Consider the following 22080-nt stretch of genomic DNA (forward strand, 5'->3'; position numbering starts at 1 on the left):
GTTTCCGCGTGGGACGGAGGGATTTCTAGTTCAAAGTACTGCCTTTCGGCCTACGTTCAGCCCCTCGCGTCTTTACGAAGGTGTTGGCTCCTGTGTTAGCTTATCTACGTCTTCAGGGTGTACAGATTTTTCCTTACCTGGACGACTGTCCCCTAAAATCTCAGTCTCGTACACAGCTGCTTCAGGACACTCGCCTTTGTCAGGAGGTGTTTCGCTCCCTCGGTCTATCCATCAACATGGCCAAGTCCCAATTGCATCCAGCAACCTGCAAGAACTTTCTAGGGGCCACGTTAAATACGGCTCTTGCAAAAGCATTTGTGTCTCAGGAGCGACAACAAAAGATTCTTCAATTGGTGTCTCTTTTGCGCGCAAGACAGTCCGTTTCTGTCCGACAGTTAAAATCATTTCTAGGAATGGCGTCATCGTGCATTGCATTGATCCCAAATTGCAGATTACGGACACGTCCCATTGAGGAAGAACTGGGTGGACAGTGGCGCCAGGTCACCGGTTCCTTCAACGACATAGTCTGTGTCACTGCCCGCATGAAAGCGGCCCTCAAATGGTGGGCGCAGCCATCCAATCTTTCGACAGGGTCGTCGTTCCTTTCCATCACTCCGGGATTTACTCTGACGACGGACGCCTCGTTGGAGGGATGGGGTGCTCATCTTCAAGGCCTGTCCATGAAGGGCAAGTGGACTTTGCCTCAGAGAGCCTGGCACATCAACAGGCTGGAGCTGATGGCCATTTTTCTGGCGCTCAAGTCCTTTCATCTCTTGATCCAAGGAGAGTCAGTCCTTATTCAGACGGACAATACAACCGGCATGCATTATATAAACAAGCAGGGCGGAACAAAGTCTCCAATCTTGTTGCATCTGGCGCAGTCGATCTGGGACTGGGCTCTAAGTCATCAAGTCACTCTCACTGCAGTCCATCTACCAGGAGTTTCCAACATCCTAGCAGATTCCCTCAGCAGGTCCACGTCATCGACCCACGAGTGGGAGTTGCACCAACAATCACTCAAGCTGATTTTTCGGAGATGGGGGCATCCACCACTGGATCTCTTTGCCACACCACAGAACCGGAAATGCCCATCTTATGCAAGCTGGCATCCCCACCGAGGGTCACAGGGCAATTCCCTTTTGATGAATTGGTGCAATCTGTTTGCTTACGCTTTTCCTCCAATCCCTCAGGTGCCTCGGGTATTGTGGAAAATGCGGAGACAGCCTTGCCACATTCTTCTGATCGCCTCCAGATGGCCTCGTCAGGCGTGGTTTTCAGAGCTTCTTCTTCTATCCCAGTGCGAGCCCATCCGTCTTCATACTCGGGTGGACCTTCTCACAATGGACAGGGGTCAGATTTGCCATCCGGACCCCTCCTCTCTGAATTTGTCAGCTTGGAACCTGAGCACCTTGAATTTGTTCACCTAGCCATCCCACCAGACTTTAGAGACATTCTTGCTCAGGCTAGAGCTCCGTCAACTGGTAAAACCTATAAACTTAAATGGAAGAGATTCTGCCATTGGTGCGCAGCTGCTTGGATTCACCCCATTCATTCCACGCCTGCGCAGCTCCTTCCATTCTTTTTGCAACTTGCTCAGTCTGGACTTTCGCATTCAACTTTGAGAGTTTTTCTGGCGGCAATTTCCCGCTTCCGTCAGGATGGCGTCACTTCCCTTTGTTCTTCCAGGATAATACGCCAATTTTTCAAAGGATTATTTCGCAAGTTCCCACCGATTCGGCGCCTTCCTCCTACTTGGCACCTTAACATCGTATTGTCACAACTTATGAAAGCACTTTTTGAACCTATACACAAGGCAGACTTGAAGTTTCTCACTTGGAAGGTTGCTCTTCTCCTGGAGCTGACATCTTCTCGTCGCGTAAGTGATATCCATGCCTTCACTAAAAATCCTCAATTTCTGCAGTTTCAACCTGACTGTGTAGTGCTTCGTACTAATCCCACATTCCTGCCTAAGGTGCCTTCAGATTTCCACATCAACGAACCTGTTTTCTTGAAGACTTTCTTTGCTAATCCACTGTCTCCAGCGGAGCAGCGTTTGCACTCCTTGGACATTAAAAGGTGCTTAAAGTTTTACATCAGCAGATCAGCCCCTTTTCGTAAAGCTGATCAACTGTTCATAGCTTATGGACGTTTCCACAAAGGGCGTCCAGTTACCAAACCTACAATTGCTCGTTGGGTTTCCTCGGCCATCGCTTTCTGCCATCAACAGGCAGGCAAACCTCTTCAGTCTTCAGTGAGGGCCCATTCGACCAGGGCGATATCGTCTTTAACTGCCCTGTTTGCCGGTGTGCCGCTGCATCAGATCTGCAGAGCAGCCACGTGGTCAAGCAGGCACACGTTTACGAAACATTACTGCCTGGGTGCCATCAACGAAGCAGACACTGCAGTGGGACAGGCTGTGCTTCGCAATCTTTTTCAATAAGGTGAGCCTCTGTCTTCCCTCCTCCATTATGGTTTACCTTATTACTGTATGTTTTGCATGACTATACGCATGTTGGTTTTATAAGTCTATGCATGTGTATCATGACTGGGAAGCTTCTTCCAATATTACTGCTTTCTATTCTATATTCAAGCATGTGAATCTATGAAAGACACCATAATACTGGAGAAGAACAATTGTTACTTACCTGTAAACAGGTGGTTCTCCAGTATTGGTGTCTTTCATAGATTCACAACCGACCCACCCTCCTCCCCTCATAGGCTCTCTTCTCCTCATAGACTCTGTGGTCACTCTTGTGCTACGAAAATCTGAGGTGTTGAGCTCTGAGGAGAAGGTTCTGAAGGGCTGCTGGAGCCTGAGTGGCTACAGTTTGGACCAACATAATGACAGGAATAGGCTACAAGTGTTTTTTCTCTATTCATGTATTCCTATGAGGAATTATGTCTAGGCATTTACTGCCTGTTTTCTAATGTGTATTTCATCTGTTATGTTTTACATATACATATTATTGGTATGTTATTGCTATTTTATTTACCGTGGGACTCCCACTCCGACGACGGGGAATATTCAAGCATGTGAATCTTTGAAAGACACCAATACCGGAGAACCACCTGTTTACAGGTAAGTAACAATTGTTCTTACTACCCATGTACTCATGCAGTGGCCCAGGTACTAACACATGCACTGCTACATTCCCCTGAGCACTACTGATGCAGTCCAGCCATCTCATTGTCACTACCCATGCACTCCTCCAATCACCCAGCCAGTTCCATGTCCTTAACTAATCACTGCGCCAAAACACAAGCACTTATAAATTCACTATGCACTCTCCTTGCGGTACTGCATTTATCAAGTCACTACCCATGTACTCATGCAATGACCCAGGCACTAACACATGCACTGCTACAATCCCATGAGCACTACTGATGCAGTCCAGCCATCTCCTTGTCACTACATATGCACTCCTCCAATCACCCAGCCAGTTCCATGTCCTTATGTAATCACTGCGCCAAAACACAAGCACTTATACATTTACAATGCACAATCCTTGCAGTACGCTAGTCATCCAGTCAGTACCCATGTACTTATGCAATGACCCAGGCACTAACACATGCACTGCTACAATTACCTGAGCACTACTGATGCAGTCCAGCCATCTCCTTGTCACTACCCATGCACTCCTCCAATCACTCAGCCAGTTCCATGTCCTTATCTAATCACTCCGCCAAAACCCAAGCACTTATATATTCACCATTCACTCTCCTTGCAGTACTCTAATCATCCAGTCAGTACCCATGTACTCATGCAATGACTCATGCACTAACACACGCACTGCTACAATCCTCTGAGCACTACTGATGCAGTCCAGCCATCTCCTTGTCATTACCCATGCACTCCTCCAATCACCCAGCCAGTTCCATGTCCTTATCTAATCACTGCGCCAAAACACAAGCACTTATACGTTCACCATGCACTGCTACAATTACCTGAGCACTACTCGTGCAGACCAGCCATTTCCTTGTCACTACCCATGCACTCCTCCAATCACCCAGCCAGTTCCATGTCCTTATGTAATCACTGCGCCAAAACACAAGCACTTATACATTTACCATGCACCCTCCTTGCAGTACTCTAGTCATCCAGTCAGTACCCATGTACTTATGCAATGACCCAGGCACTAACACATGCACTGCTACAATCACCTGAGCACTAATGATGCAGTCCAGCCATCTCCTTGTCACTACCCATGCACTCATCCAATCACTCAGCCAGTTCCATGTCCTTATCTAATCACTCCACCAAAACCCAAGCAGTTATAAATTCACCATTCACTCTCCTTGCAGTACTCCAATCATCCAGTCAGTACCCATGTACTCATGCAATGACTCACGCACTAACACACGCACTGCTACAATCCTCTGAGCACTACTGATGCAGTCCAGCTATCTCCTTGTCATTACCCATGCACTCCTCCAATCACCCAGCCAGTTCCATGTCCTTATCTAATCACTGCGCCAAAACACAAGCACTTATACGTTCATCATGCTCTGCTACAATTACCTGAGCACTACTCATGCAGACCAGCCATTTCCTTGTCACCACCCATGCATTCCTCCAATCACCCATGTACTTATCCAATCACTCCACCAAAACCCAAGCACTTAGAAATTTACCATGCACTCTCCTTGCAGTACTCTAATCATCCAGTCAGTACCCATGCACTCATGCAATGACCCAAGCACTAACACATGCACCGCTACAATCCCCTGAGCACTACCCATGCAGTCCAGCCATCTCCCTGTCACTGCGTATGCACTCCTCCAATCCCCCAGTCAGCATCATGTACTTATCCAATCTCTCCGCCAATATCCAAGCACTTATAAATTCACCATGCTCTCTCCTAGCAGTACTCTCATCATCCAGTCAGTACCCATGTACTCAATGTATTCTAGGTGTCTTTGAGCATAGCACTGGCTCTAGGCCTGGTTTGTCAGAGTGAGTTACCACCATGGGGCACAGAAGACTTTCTGCTCCTCTGTTGGTTCTTTGTGCACATCTCTTGCTTCTTACTCCAGTATTGGAACTTTCATAGATTCCCATGCTTGTATCATTCCCTTCGTCGGAATGGGAGTCCCCGGTGTACATAAAATAGCAATAGAAACCATTACCAAGACAGAGCCTAGGCCTAGGCCCATTCTTGTTTTGCAACCTATCCTCCTCTTTTTGTAAAAGAGACCAAAAAATGAACAACCAATCAGATTAGCCTCACCCCTTAGAACCCTCCTGATAGATGCTCAGAACCTCAGATTTTCTATTGCACGTTGTGCAAGGGAGTCTCCACTGAGCTCTGCTCAGTTTTCTCCTAACAACTTTAATTCTACAACCTTTCACCAGTTTTTTTCTTCAACAACTTCTTCAGGAGAAGAAGGCCCTCTTTAAAGCCTGTTCTACTTGTGCTAAAAAGAGGTTATATGTTATATGTTGAGGACAAGCACAAAGATTGTATTTACTGTCTTTACCTAGACCATAAGGCTACAGACAGTAAAATATGCCGCACCTTCTCCACCAAGACTCTGCGAGACCGTGAAGGCCGTCTTTTGACCTGGCTCCAATAGCTAAAATCAAGAAGGAACCAGTCTCCTGTGACCTCAACAAAACCTCGTTTGCAACATGTTCTAGAAGGTTTGTAAAAAAGGGCAGAGCTTCTCCTTCACCTTCTGAGAAACGCCCTGGTAAGGCCTTAAAAAATACCTCTCATAGGTCTGAAGGGCTTAGTCCTGTCGAATCTCCTCACCAAGGTGTAAAGGAGAGGGAAGGACTGTCGAAAGGAGTACCTGAGAGAAAATCCAGCTCTGTTCCTCAAACTTCTCCTCCTGCAGCTCCAAAGACCTTCAAAAAGCCCTCATCTTTATCTTCTGAGGTAAACTCCACAGAAAAGGCTCACTCGTCAACGACGCTGTCAACGACTCCATCGACGAAAGCATCAAAGGTACAGTCTTTTTCGTCCCTGGCCCCGTCAGCGGGCTCGTTGACGCTGGTTTCCTCGTCTCCGGCACTGACACATATGGGTTCCGCGTCAACGGTGGTGATTGTATCGTCAACGATGGTGTTGATGATGTCGACGATGAGTGTGACGACGGCTACTACATCGACGATGACGACGTTGTCGACAATGGCTGCGTCCACGACGTCCATTTCTTCGTCGCGATTCCCTCTACATCGTCGACGGTGGAAGAAATTCTATTTCACTCAAAAAATGCCAAATTACACCGGAGATGACTTCCCCCAGGAGGGTGACTCCTTTACCTCCTGCACTCCTCCTCGAAGAAGAGGAATCGGAAGAGGAGGATGGACCTTTTGGGTATACTAATAGCCCTTCTCAACTGCACGTTAAGTGCCAGGAGACAGATTCTGAGGGGGAATATGAAGATAATGAGCAGTATGGTCCTTCCTCACAATATCAAGAGAACTACCAACAGGAAATGGTCTCTATGCCCTCCTCCTTGCTAACAGGCTTGCAAGCTATGCTGTTGGTTGGACTATAGAAAGAGGTTTGCAACACAGCCTCCAGTTCCAGTATTGGTGCCTATTACTACTGTTCCTCATGCTCATCTTGTTGCCCCTCACTTACCACCGCCTCAGCCAATTCTTGAAGCGCAAGATGCTCCACCTGTTGTGCCCCCCGTTCAGGATGACACCTCTGATGACAACCAGGGCACCGTCATGATTCCGGATCCAGATGAGGAGTGGGATGACTGTCATTCCAGATCCAGCTTCTCCTGCTCCGGCACCTGTAGATTCGGCTGGCCCTGCAGGCATTGGGGGTTTCCATAACTTGATGGAGAGAGCCGCTAAACGATCTGACCTGCCCATGACCAAGGTGCAATCTGATTATTTCCTTTACGACTTTAAGGAACCTTACAAGAAGTCGGTCTGATCAATACCTATTGTTGGTCATGTCTGGGATGAAGGATTAAAGGTAGTGCAAAATTCAGCCACGGTCATTCCAGTTCTACCTCGCCTGGAGGAAAAGTATAAGGCTCCAGGTGATAGCCTGCCTAATTGACGAGCCAACGTAAACCAGACTCAGTCATCTCACAAGCTGCCCAGAGGAAGTCCAGAAATACTTCTGCTCCCCTTACCACACCTACGGATATAGAGGGCAGGCATCTTGATAATGCAGGCAAGCGGTTTTCATCTATGTCCAGCCTGCTAGTCAGAGCTGCTAACGCCTTGGCTATATTCGATCGATACGATTGCCAAATGTGGTATGACCTCTCCCCCTATCTAGACCAGTTGATGGAAGAAGGAAAGAAGGAAGCAAAAAGGACTCTCTAAGAGGGCGGGATAACATCTGCAGAAATCATTGACTGTGCAATGGATATTGCAACTACTGCTTTACGCTCCTTGGCTGGCGCTGCTGTCCTTTGTCAACAAAGCTGGTTGCGGGCTACTTGGTTCCGTCCGGAGGTCCACAACAAAATCTTGGATCTGCCTTTTGATGGGGACGCACTCTTTGGAAAGCATGTAGATGATGCGCACCAGGATATTAAAAAGGATACGGAAACCGCAAAATCCTTAGGGACTCTGCAGTACCGCAAGGTTCCATTCTGAGGAGCAAGAGGAAGAGGTGACACTACATACAGGGGAGGATATCAACAGCAGCAATATTCCTCGTACGGTTCCCAGTCACAATCCTACAGGCCGAACTACAGTCAGCTGCAGAATCAATCCTCTTCTTTCTCTCGTTTCAACAACAGTGGAAGACAAGGACGCCAAGGCAGAGACACATCTAAGCGTCAATAGCAGCTTGCTGGCTCTGACTACTTTTCCTTCTCCTCCTGTGACATCAGTGGGAGGCAGAATTTTTTATTACCTCTGCAACTGGCAACAAATAACATCGGACCGTTGGGTGCTGAACATCATTCAATGCGGCCATACTCTGGAGTTTGTCCACGCACCACCATCCAAGCCCACTCGCGCCACAGCATCAAAACATCTCTGCCTTCTATGGTTGGAGGTCCATCAAATGCTCCTCAAAGGATTGATAGAACCGGTCCCTAGCTCTCAGCGGGGAAAGGTTTTCTCCTCCCGGTTCTTCCTGGTCCGGAAGACTTTAGAAAAGTGGCGCCCTATTCTAGATCTGAGGGAGCTCAACACCTATCTCATCAAACAATCTTTTCATATGGTTTCTCTACAAGACATCCTTCTACTTCTCAGCTCAGGGGATTACATGCCAATCATTGGATCTAGAGGATGCTTATTTTCACATACCCATACATCCAACTCACAGGAGGTTTCTTCGCTTCACAGTAGCCAAGAGCCATTTTCAGTTCAAGATTCTACCGTTTGGACTTTGATCTGTTCCACGGATCTTTACAAACGTTTTAGCTCCATTAGCAGCCTTTCTTCAAAAACAAAAGCTTCAGGTCTTCCCTTACCAGGACGACCGGTTACTGAAAGCTCCTACCAGGCAGGCAGCACAAGAATCAGTCACAGCATGCACACGCCTGTTTGTAAATCTCGGGCTAACGCTCAACGAAGATAAGTCTTCTCTCCGTCCATCCAGAACAGCCATATTTCTGGGAGCAATTCTAAACACGTCCATAAACAAAGCTTTCCCGACCGTGGAGAGGCAAGAAAAACTGATGAACATGGCCTCCCGGTTGTTAAAAAGACAGTCACTTTCAGTTCGCCTCTGCAAGTCCCTTCTGGGGTCGTTTTCCTCCTGCATACCTCTGATTCCTCACTGCAGGTTGCGGATGCGTCCACTCCAGGAGGAGTTAGACTTGCCATGGCGCCAGGTCGACGGATCCTTCGACGACAAGATCTCAGTTACCGAGGCCATGAGGGACGCCACATCATGGTGGATGAACAAGGAAAACATTTCTCCGGGTCTTTCCTTCAGGATCGCCCCTGCTCCATACATAATAACTAAGGACGCCTCGCTACATGGCTGGGGAGCAGTGCTACAAGAACTTCATGTAAGCGGCCGTTGGCTGCCCCGGCATCGTCTTTTACATATCAGTCTGCTGGAGCTCAGAGAGATTCGGCTGGCCTTGCAGGCCTTTCTACCACGATTGCAACAGCCGGCCATTCTAATATGTACAGACAACACGAAGGCCATGCATTATATAAACAAAAAAGGAGGCACCAGATTGCGACTGTTGTTACAGGAAGCCTAGGTAATCTGGGAATGAGCAATTCAGCAGGAGGTATCACTCCAGGCGGAACACCTTCTAGGTATTTTCAACAAGGCAGCAAACACAATCAGCAGACTGAAGTCGGTCAGCCACGAGTAGGAGCTGGACAACTCCACTCTACAGAAGGTCTTTTGCAGATGGGGCAGACCTTCCATAGATCTCTTTGCCACTCCGGAGAACAAGAAATGCCAGTTCTATGCAAGCAGGCTTCACCATCAGGGATCGTTGGGGAATGCATTTTCGATGGCCTGGTCAGGCGCATTTGTTTATGCTTTTCCCCCATTCCTCTGATCCCCAGACTTCTCAGGAAGCTCAAAGCAGAACCATGCAGGATGATTCTGATAGCTTCTGCGTGGCCCAGACAGTTTTAGTTCACAGAACTGCACCTTCTCTCCCTGGACCTTCCACTTCCACTACAGCCAATTCCTTCGCTGCTGACCATGACCCAGGGCCAAGTCTGGCATCCGGATCCTCAGTCTCTACAGCTGTCGGAATGGCTCCTGAGCAGCGAGAATTTCTTGGTCTGAATCTTTCCGCAGAATGTAAAGAAGTGTTCTCTCAGGCAAGAGCCCCAAGTACCAACAAGACTTTCAGGTTGAAGTGGAAGCGTTTCTGCATTTGGTGCCAGCAAAATGGCGTCCATCGGTTAAAGTCTGAACCACAGGAAGTTCTTCCATATATTCTATCATTGGCAAAATCGGGGCTGGCTCACTCTTCCATCAAGGTGCATCTTGCAGGAATCTCTTGCTTCATACACACGTCTTCAGGCCCTTCCCTCTGGTTGGCAAGAATCATTAAGCAGTTTTCCTCAAGGGCCTTTTCAGAGTATTCCCTCCAGTCAAGCCTCCTCCTCCTCTTTGGCATCTAAACTTATGAAGCCTCCTTTCGAACCTATCTACAGGGCAGAGTTGGAATTCCTTTCCTGGAAAGTAGCCAGTAATTCTTAAAACCTTTTACCCGCAACCGGCTACTCTGGCAGAAAAGGCTCTTCACTCTCAGGAAATTCAGAGGTGCTTAAAGGTGCTACAACGTACTAAGGACTTCAGGAAGTCTTCTCAACTGTTTGTGTCCTTTAGTGACCCTCGTAAGGGTTTTCCCCTTTCCAAGCAAGGGATTGCTCGTTGGATTACCAGCGCTATCCAGTATTGTCACAAAGCAGCGGGCAAGCCCCTAGAAGGTTGAGTCCGTGCTCATTCCACTAGGGCGATTTCTTCTTCTACAGTCCTCTTTGCTGGAGTTCCTATCCGGGAGATCTGCAGGGCAGCGACCTGGAGCAGTACCCATATGTTTACAAGGCATTACTGCCTGGATTCTGCAATGCAGAGTGACACAGCAGTCGGCCAGGCAGTCCTGAGGAACCTCTTTCAGTAGTGGTGAGCTTTCCCTTTCATCCCTCCATGTTACTGTTTTATCAGCTCTTGCCCATTTTTGAACCTCATGTGTTTATGTTTTCTAAAGTTTCTAAGTATGTTATTGACCATTGAAAATCTCATTATGGTGAATATGCTATTGCTTTGTTCTTGGGTTTATATTGGTCATGGTTCCAAAAAATGTGCTGATAACTGCTAGCTACTCTGATACAAGCAAGGGAATCTATGAAAGTTCCAATACCGGAGTAAGAAAACAAGTTACTTACCTGTAACTTTGGTTCTCCAGTATTGGAAACTTTCATAGATTCCCATGCGACTCACCCGCCTCCGCTGGGAAAGCTCAGCCTCTTCCATCTTTAGTGGTTTGGTTACACAATGGCTACGAAAATCTGAGGCTCAGTGGAGACTCCCTTGCACAACGTAGAAAATCTGAGGTTCTGAGCGTCTATCAGGAGGGTTCTAAGGGGTTCTAAGGGGTAAGGCTAATCTGATTGGTTGTTCATTTTTGATTTCTTTTTTACATAAAGAGGTGGATAGGTTGCAAAACTAGAATGGGCCTAGGCTTAGGCTCTGGTTTGGTAATGATTTCTATTGCTATTTTATGAATACCGTGGACTCCCATTCCGACGACGGGGAATGATACAAGCTTGGGAATCTATGAAAGTTTCCAATACTGGAGAACCAAAGTTACAGGTAAGTAACTTGTTTTCTTCGTGCACTTTTCCTTGTCTTTCTGGACTTCTGTTGCCTCTTTCTGCATTTGTCTTGCTTCTTTCTGCACTTTTCTTCCTCTTTCTTCACATGCCCTACCTTTGTAGGCATAGTTAGAAATTAGCATTTAAAAAAACTTTGAAATTAACTGAAAAAAACATAGGTTTCAGGGACGTTCTAGTTAGAAATTAGCATTTAAAAAACCTTTGAAATTCACTGAAAAAAACACAGGTTTCAGGGACTTTCTAGTTAGTTGGACATTTCTCTCGTACTAGTTGGACATTTCTCTCGTACAAAATCAGAGAAATTTGGCTGTTATAGTTAGTTCAGCTAACTATAACCGCGCCCCCGCAATGCACTGCTGATGACATCACATATGACATCATTCATGACATGGTCAGTGACATCACTGATGACATCTCAAATGACATCACTGATGACATCATCCACGTGATAATCTGATGCACCTCCTCACACCCAAATATAACCTTTGATACACCCACTCTAAAATACAGACTACCATTTTCGAAACCACAGACACACCAATACCAGTTAGTTCATACCCACTCACTAGTTCCTAGGTCTACACACACATCCACTCATTCACCCATACAGTCACTCATACATGCAGTAAACCATCAATACGGGATTATCATACGCACTCACATATCTATATAGACACTCAGACACTGCCACTCATCCATAGAGTCACTCACACACCTAGTCAGTCAAGCAAAGAATAAATCACACTCCCATTTACTCACCTATACAGTTATACACACACCACCTCACTTATTCAAACATATACTAACACATACTTACACTCCTATAGAATATCTAATACAAGCACACACTGATCCATAGAGCCACTCTGACAATCATTCACTCTCACATATAGTCATTTATACACTCTTAACACTCACATATACTGCCTTTCACATATGCAGTTACTCACACATGTACCACTGAGGCATCCATTCACTCACCAACACACCCATATACACACTCACCTACCCATACAGCCCTTCATAGATGCACTCTTGAACCCATACACCCAGTGATTTATCCACTCACACATCTATGCACAGAGTCCCACCCACCACCCACCCACAAGGACACTCAGACACCCATACAGATACTCAGACAACCAATCAATAACCCATATAGATCCTCATTTAGCTACTCACCAACCCATGGAACCGCTTACACACCAACTGACAAACTAAACTGTGTGAATGTCTGTATCAGTCACTAACCCATGTGTTCAGTAAGACACATTTAATCACTCACTTATACAGTCAGTCATGCACCTACTAAATCATCCATCCAGACACCTATACACCCACTCATTCTTCAATACACCTTGGCATATATATATATATAAAACATATTTAAACTTTATAGAAACACACATTCACTGGATAATGTCATCAGTGATGTAATTTGAGATGTCATCAGTGATGTCAATGACCATGTCATGAATGTTATAATACGTGGCGTCATCAGCAGTGCATTGCGGGGGCGCGAGTTATAGTTTGCTGAACTAACTATAACGTCCGAATTTCTCTGGTTTTGTACGAGTGAAATGTCCAACTAACTATAAAGTCCCTGAAACCTGTGTTTTTTTTCAGTGTGTATATATATATATATATATATATATATATATATATATATATATATATATATATATATATATATATATATATATATATTAAATACAATCCAACTTCAACGGGTAAGTAGGGATAAGGATCATTTATTATAATTCAGGTCTCCCTCGACCCCGCATTGAAAAGAGAGATGCGTTTCGCCTGCCCAGCAGGCTTTATCAATATACTTGGGGCCACGAAGTGCATGTTTAAATAGTCCTCCCCTCCCATTCAGGCATACATGGACATAAAGAGTGGACTAAGCAATTGGAAACTGAACTGGTAAAACATGCTATTGACGACATAAATATAAAGTGCAAAGTGCATAAGTTAATAGATACAAATTAACAGCTTAGTGCACAATCTGCATGTTTTACCCCAGATGAAACATAATTCTCTAGTAAATTCAAGCACAGGAATTATGTGTACATGTACTCTGCCCTGGGAGTAAGCATGTCGTAATGACAAGCCACAAAGCTTTAATGTTCATCAGATGCATGGTACCAAGACTCTCAGGACATGCTGCCCACCCAAAATTAATTAATGAAATAAAAGAGTAATCAAAAGAGATCACATTCTTTAGTAGACACCACACTGCCTCGTTGCGGACACAGAACATAGTTCCTCAAGTTAAGAGTACGGCCATAGCCTACAGAGCAAGATTGATCTGAATACATGAAATCATATGCATACTTGAACAAACACACAAAGAGATGAAAGGCTCGTAGCAATCCAATTACACCAACTGCGCTCAATTTCAGACACATTGGCATATATATATAAAACATATTTAAACTTTATAGAAACACATGGTCACTGGATGATGTCATCAGTGATGTCATCAGTAATGACATTTGAGATGTCATCAGTGATGTCATCAGTGATGTCAATGGCCATGTCATGAATGATGTAATATGTAACGTCATCAGCAGTGCATTGCAGGGGCGCGAGTTATAGTTAGCTGAACTAATTATAACGGCCGAATTTCTCTGGTTTTGTATGAGTGAAATGTCAAACTACCTAAACGTCCCTGAAACCTGTGGTTTTTTCAGTGAATATATATATATATACATATCTACATACATACATTCATACATACATACATTGGGAGATGTGTGGCACAGCGGCCATGGCGGCTGACTCCAGAGCGTGGGGCTCACAGTTCGATCCACAGCGCCAGAGGCAGATCAGGTCAGCATCATATGACTCTAGGCAATAGTTCACTTAATCTCCCTGACAGCCCCATGCGCCTTGAGACCCTTAGGTATGATTAGTTTGTGCTTGCGGGTGAGTAGTAGCGGTCAACAAACCCATGATTGATTGATTGAGTCTATGGTTTACATATATGTGTATAAAAAGCAAGAAAATAGGAGTCTGATTTATGAGATGTGGTTATGGAATTAAAGTACAAAAATACACTTAGTGGACTGATAAACCTCCTAACCCCAAATACATGTCTTCCATAAGCGCAACTTAAACGAAGTGTCTCTTCATGCACAAAGTGTGTCTGCGGGCAAAACGCGTTCTGCAAAGTCATATTGTGAGTTTGGATACCCTAGAGCAAGCTTTCCTCTGTGTGTTTTGAAAGGTTGGCAACATTACTGTTGTGTGCACACAGGGGATTGCTACACTGCTTTTCACTTGCAGTGCACCACCCAAAATCGTGTCCTGAGCATGATGGAAAGATCTGTGCATTATTATGCTTATGTAAGCCAGATGGTTAAATCTGGATCAGCTGATGCAACCAGTGATGTTTGATCTAAGTGGTGAAAACATATGATAGTGTCATGAAAACCCTGACATTTCCTCGGGATCTTGGAAAGGCAGTTTTGATTACGTTTCTACAGTTGAGATGCAACTGACAGTGTGTGTGTATACAACTGTTTTTGGTTGTGTACTGTAACTAGAATATGTTCCAATGTATGTTTGATTTTTTTGTTTTGGGTCTATAACCTTTTTTTTATGTATTTGTTCTAGGATGCCCTGGAGATGTTACTGGTTAAGGAACCTTGGAAACCTCCATCTCACCCTCTTGCACAGTATCACTACACTGGTAAGGTGGGGAATTAAAATACTTCTGTAAGACCTGCATAGTGTATCACTTCTTGACAAAAAACGTCTGGTATGTTTTTCCATAGCTCTTTCTATAGAAAATTAGATGTTATATCCTGTTATATTCTTGTGATTTGCAAGGTCCCAGCAGGCTGAAAGAGTAGCTTTACTATTTCTGGCAGGATATATATCTCATGTACACAAAGGTGTGTTGGTAAGGCTCTTTTACTAGAAATGTTTTTACTAGGAAATCCACATTGTAGGAGCATTACTGTTCTTAAGACTGAGGGCACATGGCCTCTGGTTCTCTTGTGTATGTCTGTCTGCTCCTGCATTTGTCAAAGGACTTCAAGTTAGCAGGTATAGCCTTCTCAGTAACTTTACGATTTCAGAGCAATCTTTCGCTCCAGTGTCAATACAACTAAGTGCAATATAGTAACCGCAGTTGCACCCAGTCTCTCCACAGCTGCAGGTCACTCCCTCCCATCCTTCTCTCTGACACCTGTTCTTATTTGATGATAAGATTCATTTGGCTTCAGGGGTGTCCACTTGAGGTAAGACCTTAGCAGGCTACAAAGATTTCCTGGCCAAATATTGAGGAGTTGTGATGTTTCCACCAGTTTCAAAATTCCTTCCCTTTTTAAATCAGCTAAGAGGTTTGGGTCTTATGCAAAAAGAACAAATGATGGACGGAATGCTGAACAATGTAAACATTCACCCCAGTCACAAAGATCTAGGTTTAATCTATAGTTTGTTTGCTCACCACGCCATCCCTGTTTCAACCTAGCCATTTGCAAATCAGTCTTGACCCTGCTCCTCAGGGTAACAGTCCAGCCCGAACTGCCAAGCCATGTCGAGTTAACTGTCGTTCAAGATCAAGAAACAAAACGTGAAGAGGGTCTAAGGGGAAAAGTCTTTAAAGACCAGCTTGCATCCTATCCCCCAATCTAACTATCAACAGACACACAAGGGATGCTAAGGGTCTAAGGAAAAACTACAGTAATATGTACACTCAAAAGTAGTGTGATAAAGTAGTTAGTGTAAGGAGAGAGAGAAATGAGATGTGTAAAGTATGTGAAATAATACCCATCAGCCCAGCAGCCCACCTATTGGCGGAATCTCATCATCTGGGTTTTGTTGAAAACTGGTATCTACTAGGTACCTCTCTGTTCATATGTAGAGGAATACTAGCGTCAGATCCACCAGTGAGAGAGAGCCAACCTGATACGTTGGTGGGTTGAAGGGGAGAGAAGTTGCAGTGCACAGAAAAGGTATAGAATGGTGAAAAAAATGTGTGATAAGTTAAAATTGCCTAGTATGATGCCAAAGGAAAAACTTTATTAAGGAGGGGTCATCATAGTGGCAAGATTAAAAGCAGAGTGAGGATAGTGTGTTAAACAAATACCACTATCAGTTATAGAAACTATATGGTCAATGTAATAGTTGAGGAGTTTCTTACTGGTTTATTGAAGCCCTTAGTCTCCCCTGGCATGTCTGTTTGTAGGCATGGGCCCACGTTATTATGAAATGTATCTCCACTAAGCACTCAAATTGAACAAGTCACTTAGGACAAGAATTCTGTTTAACAGCCTAAGACAGCACATTGCTTATTCGTTGTATCGATGATAAAGTACTGTGCCCTTCAGAGGCTCTATGCAGTCAGTCACTTTTGTAACTAAGAGGACACAATTTGCAGAGACATTTACTTTTCTTGATGCCTTTGTGACCTTTCTAAGCTCTGACCAGCTGGATTTTCTCCCCTAGGTTCAGACTTTTGGACACCTTCTGAGAAGCGATTGTTTAAAAAAGGATTTTGCGCTCATAAGAAGGATTTTCATATGATACAGAACATGGTAAGACAGAGTTAAAGTGCTTTACTTTATTTCCAACCACAATGTTAATCAACTGGTTTGAGTAGTATGTATTTGTATGAGCACCACTTTTTATAGGACTGCGTAATCCATGCCCCATTGATATTTCACATTTGAGACTTGAGAAGCATATCAGGACAGATCTTTCTTTGCTGTTTTCTCTGAGTATGATTTCCTGTGACTTAATCATGTTTTAGTATTGGCGTTACTAGCGCTTCTGATGAATACATTTCCCTGCTGATTCCTCGCCTCTAGAATACGCCCCAAATTTCAGACTCTGAACTGAATCAGCCTCAACCAAAGACGTGCCTGGCACAAATTGGCCTGCAACCTCATGCTAAATCTTCTGACTCTGATACGTTGCCCTTAACCCGTAGTAGGGCCGAAACTTTACACAACTTATTTGGTACAGATTCTGATAATAACAACTGTGAGGAGGAGGACAATTATTTGCCCAGTATTATGACAACAAATGGTACGAGGAGTTACAGGATGCCAGTGGGCTTGACACTTCACTTCATACTGGTCTTGTGTCACCCCAGGTCCTGCTAGGGAAGAAAGTACTTCATTCTCTGTTCTAATGTGAAGGGCAGCTGAAGTACTACACTTGGAGCTGCCAACCGTGAAGTTAAAACTAATCTAATACATTTTGAAACCTGATCAGGCCCCTACTGAGTCACTGTTGCAGTTTAATGAGGCAATTACAGGCACCCTTTTGGGCACTTGGGCTAAGCCCTGTTCAGGAGACCATGTGTAATTGAAATATTCAGCAGACCGATATTCATCCTACAAGCCTTGCTCTTAGATCGGTCAATGCCAGCTGTCTCCTTGTCTGTTATTCCTATGCTGTTTTGGAAACTGTGGCTCAGGTTTTATCTGATTCTTGGAATCGACAACCCCCAATTCATGTCACTAATACTGGACAGGGTAAATAAAGGACGCGCCATGCAATCCAGCAACCAGAAGGTGATCTCGGCTGCTCTTTTCACACAAGAACCTTGGCAGCATGCTAAGCATTTCCGTTGGGCACAAGCCAACGACCCTATTCTTGCCCTAGCTTTGCAACAAGCTCTGGCAACGCCAACCAACCCTACTCCCCTTTTTCCCTCTTTTCGGATAACCAATGGGCTATTGTATTGAGTTGCCAGGGCTGACGAGGAACCCCAATTACTCATCCCCCGTGACTTCCGAGAACAAATCATGTTCTATGCCCATTCACATCTACTGGGAGGACACTTGGGAACAGAGAAGGTAACACAAAGCCTCTTAAGATATTTCTATTGGCCCGGCATTTACGCCCAGATTAAAAAGTATTGCCAAGAATGCCCCATTTGTAAAAATAAGAAGCCGTACCGACCACCAGCCATTCCCTTGCGGTCCTTACCTATAATAGGGAAACCATTTGAAAGAATGGGGATGGATCTTATAGGCCTCCTACCACTTACCACGAAAGGACACCAATATGTGCTGGTGTTGGTTGATTACTGCACCCGGTTCCCAGAAGCCTTTCCCCAGGGCACCTACCACTGCTGCTATTGCCGACAGGCTCCTGGAATACTTCTCACGGATTGGGTTTCCACGAGAAATACTCACCAACCAGGGCACCCTCTTTATATCAAAGCTCATGGCACAGGTCTGCAAGCTGATAGACGATAAACAAATTAAAACCTCGGTCTATCACCCCCAAACTGATGGCTTAGTAGAACAGTACAATGGGAAACTGAACCTTACCCTTAAAAAGGTGTTAGAGGTTGAGGGAAAACAGTGGGACCGGCCCCTACCACTTGCTCTATTTGTCATAAGGGGACAGGTCCAGAGTAGTCTTGGGTGTTCATCTTTCGAGATGTTATACGGAAGACAGCCCCGGACTTTGTTGGAAATGACCAGAGAAGTCTGGAAGAAGGAACCCGATGAGACAGCAGACCTACTTGAATACACCCAGCATCTGAAGTCTCGGTTGAGTAAGCTACGAGAACTAGCCAATACCAACTTAGAGAAAAGCCAAGGACGACAAAAAGTGCAATATGACAAAGGGAAAAAGTGGAGGTCCCTCCAAATAAATGACTCGGCCTTAGTATGCCTTCCCAGCTTCCTGGCTAAGATAAAGAACGAGTGGAAGGGACCATATAAAGTCATAGGAACTATTGGTAAAACAACTTATCGGCTTCAACTCGGTCCCAACCAAGTCCAGTCTTATCACATCAATCTATTAAAAAATGGTTAGGGTCTCCCCTCAGTGACAAACCAGCTTGCGCTTCTCCCCAACACCACAGGCTGTACCCTAGAACAGCTAGTTGTGAACGAGCATCTCGTCAACAACAGGGGTCCTTACTAGACATGTTGGTAGACTATGCCCCCCTGTTTTCGGACCGTCCCGGCAGAACCACTTTAGTCGAGCATTTTATTGAAACTCCTCCTGACAAGGTGGTCTGCCTCTTCCCTTATAGAATTCCTGCTGCCAGGCGAGAAGCGGTTTCTTTTGAGCTCCAAAACATGTTAGAAACAGGGAACATTAGACCCTCCCACAGTGATTGGTCCTCTCCTATCATCCTGGTTCCCAAACCGGATGGGAGTATTCGATCCTGCATTGACTTCCGACAATTGAATGCCATCTCTAGTCTCGATGCATATCCTCTGCCCAGAGTGGATGAGTTCATTGAGCGCCTGGGAGACGCCAAATACATCTCCACTCTAGACTTAACTGAGGGGTATTGTCAGGTTCCCTTACGAGAAACTGATCAAAAGAAGACAGCCTTCACAACCCCTGAAGGCCTTTTTGAGTTTATCATCCTGCCTTTCAGATTACACGGTGCCCCAGCCACCTTTCAGAGACTTATGAACCAGGTATTACGACCCCACCAAACCTATTCCTCTGCCTATTTGGACAACATCATTATTTACAGCTACACGTGGGAACAGCACTTAGAACATTGCCACCAAATGTTTAGGGCACTGGGAAAGGCTAAGTTGCACCTTAACTCAAAGAAATCATGGATGGGGTTCACCAAAGTGAAGTATCTCGGTTACATACTAGGAAATGGCTGTATAGAACCCCAAAGCGAAAAAATCAAAGCCATCACTGAGGCTCCTCTCCCCACCACCAAGAAGGGGGTTTGGGCTTTCCTGGGACTATTGGGGAATTACAGGCGCTTTATTCCCCAATATTCTACCATAGCTGCCCCTCTCACCGATCTCCTGAAAAAGGGTACACGTACACACCATCTGCTCTCGCCCTCTCCTTCTGTCCGTATTGCCTTTCAGGAATTGAAAAAGGCCATCACCCACAGCCCTGTTCTCATATCCCCAGATTACTCTCGTCCGTTTATCCTACTTACGGACGCTTCTGATGTGTGGATTGGAGCCGTGCTGTCTCAGCTCACAGAGGATGGGGTGGAACGCCCCGTAGTGTTTGTTAGTCTTAAACTATTTCCCATGGAGACCCATTACCCGGTCCTGGAAAAGGAATACCTAGCCGTCAAATGGGCTATAGAGAAATTACGATACTATCTGGAAGAGAATAGGTTTACGCTATACACCGACCATGCTCCCCTGGTTTGGATGGCTAGGAACAAAGGGAACAACTCCCGGGTGATGTGTTGGTTCCTGTCCTTGCAGCCCTTCACCTTTGACATACGACACCGGAAGGGCTCCTTAAACTCCAATGCTGACTTCCTTTCGCGCTTTCCTGTCATCCCTGACCGGGAAGACTCTGGGGGTGGGGTGGGGTGTGTCGGACTCTGCCTCCATCAGCCACGGACTCTCCCCGGCCCCATCCTGACTCTTGCACTCTTTCTCCCTTCCAGCTCCCTGACGCTGATGTTCGCGTCGAGTTACAGGAGCAGCCCGGGGAGCCCTTCAGCTGGCCCTTTAACTCCGGCTCTACCTCTGCGAATCCCGCCCCCTGGAGGTTGGAGTTTCCATTCGACGATTCGGATAAGAACCAGCAACCGGAAGGAGAAGGGAGAACACGGAAGGTGGAAGTGGAAGTGTGGAGAACCCGTGTAGAGACGCCGAAGGGACCGAAGCAGACGAGAGGACCCCCGATCATCTGTTCGACACATCAGGGGGCCAACCGGAAGACGCTATGCCCGGCAACGGCCCAGGAGGGACGTGGCTTGAAGAGGTTCGGGTACGGGGACTTGGGAGCGGGGCGGGAGTCCGAAAACCAGCCGGTCAGTCCGGGAAACACACAGAGTCGGGCTGACCGCACGTTTTTTTCCCAGTCAGCGTAGTACTCTTCCTGATCCCCTCTCCTGTGATGGTATCCCCTCCCTCACACCCAGTGTTTGCGGTGCGTTAATCCCTCACTCCCCCCCTCTTATTACCCCAGAGTATCGCGCACTAACCTTGTCTTTTTTCTTCCTTTCACGCCCCGCAATATTGCCGAGAGGACATCGACCAGACGGTGTCAAGGAGAAGAGGTCTTATTCCCCTGAAGAGGACACCAATGGGACATTTGTTTTTCGTACCTTACTATATGCTGTGACTGTTTAAAATAAACAGACCTCCTTTGCAAAGAGAAGCCCTTGTAGTCCGTGTGATCCCTGTCGACATCCAACACACCCCTATCCGTTAATCTGGCTCAGCATGTCCCATTCCTCAAGTGGTGTCTAATCGGGCCCCAATACCAACCATCCCTGTGTCTGAAGAGGTGGTCCGGCTGCATGATATGGATACGTTGTGATACCAATCTCTTGGTCGTGGCACTGCCACAAGAGGAGGTGGTTTTGTTACTGATTTCACCTATAATGCAGCAGACCTGGGGACTGTAGAAAGGAAATCTCGAAGGTTCTAGTGTTATATGCCCTTTTTCAATCTACAAGGGAGTCAGCTTGTGTGTTAGTGACATGGGGAGAGATGCCTGTATGTATATGGGAGACTATTAGCCAACAGAACTACATATGTTTGCAGTATGGATCTGGTTAAGAAATAGAGGTCTGTTCATCTTACCTAGCTTGATGTTGGGAACTGCTTGCAACGATAGGTCCTACAGTAGGTCAAGTGCCCTACAGCATTTACCGCTACCCTCAGTACATTGGTACAGTGAGTGACCTCCTGCCATGCGGCCTGCTCCACTTAGGCAATATCAGGCCAAATCATTTATTTCTCATTAATGACCAACTAGAAAATTAACTACAAGCTTTGTCTCCTTTACGGTAAAGTTCCTCTTTGTCATACTTTGAATGTCTAGAATATGGTGACTGTAGGTTATGTCTTGCTCCATGTTGTCTACCAGCACAAGTGGAAGTGGGCAGAACCCAGGGT

The 22080-nt window shown here is 45.7% G+C and overlaps 1 protein-coding gene across 3 annotated transcripts in view; it reads left to right on the plus strand.

Annotated features, from left to right (window-relative positions):
- ZNF541 (zinc finger protein 541) overlaps nucleotides 1-22080 on the plus strand; it is a 1089530-nt gene that overhangs the window by 834629 nt on the left and 232821 nt on the right. For all 3 annotated transcript variants that reach the window (XM_078661102.1, XM_078661104.1, XM_078661103.1), the window contains exons 12-13: nucleotides 14870-14945; nucleotides 16709-16797. In XM_078661102.1, the coding sequence (XP_078517228.1) occupies nucleotides 14870-14945; nucleotides 16709-16797 (165 nt within the window). The remainder of the gene's footprint in view (nucleotides 1-14869; nucleotides 14946-16708; nucleotides 16798-22080) is intronic.

This window comes from Lissotriton helveticus, chromosome 9 (assembly GCF_964261635.1).
Source record: "Lissotriton helveticus chromosome 9, aLisHel1.1, whole genome shotgun sequence".
NCBI classification, from domain to species: Eukaryota; Metazoa; Chordata; class Amphibia; order Caudata; family Salamandridae; genus Lissotriton; species Lissotriton helveticus.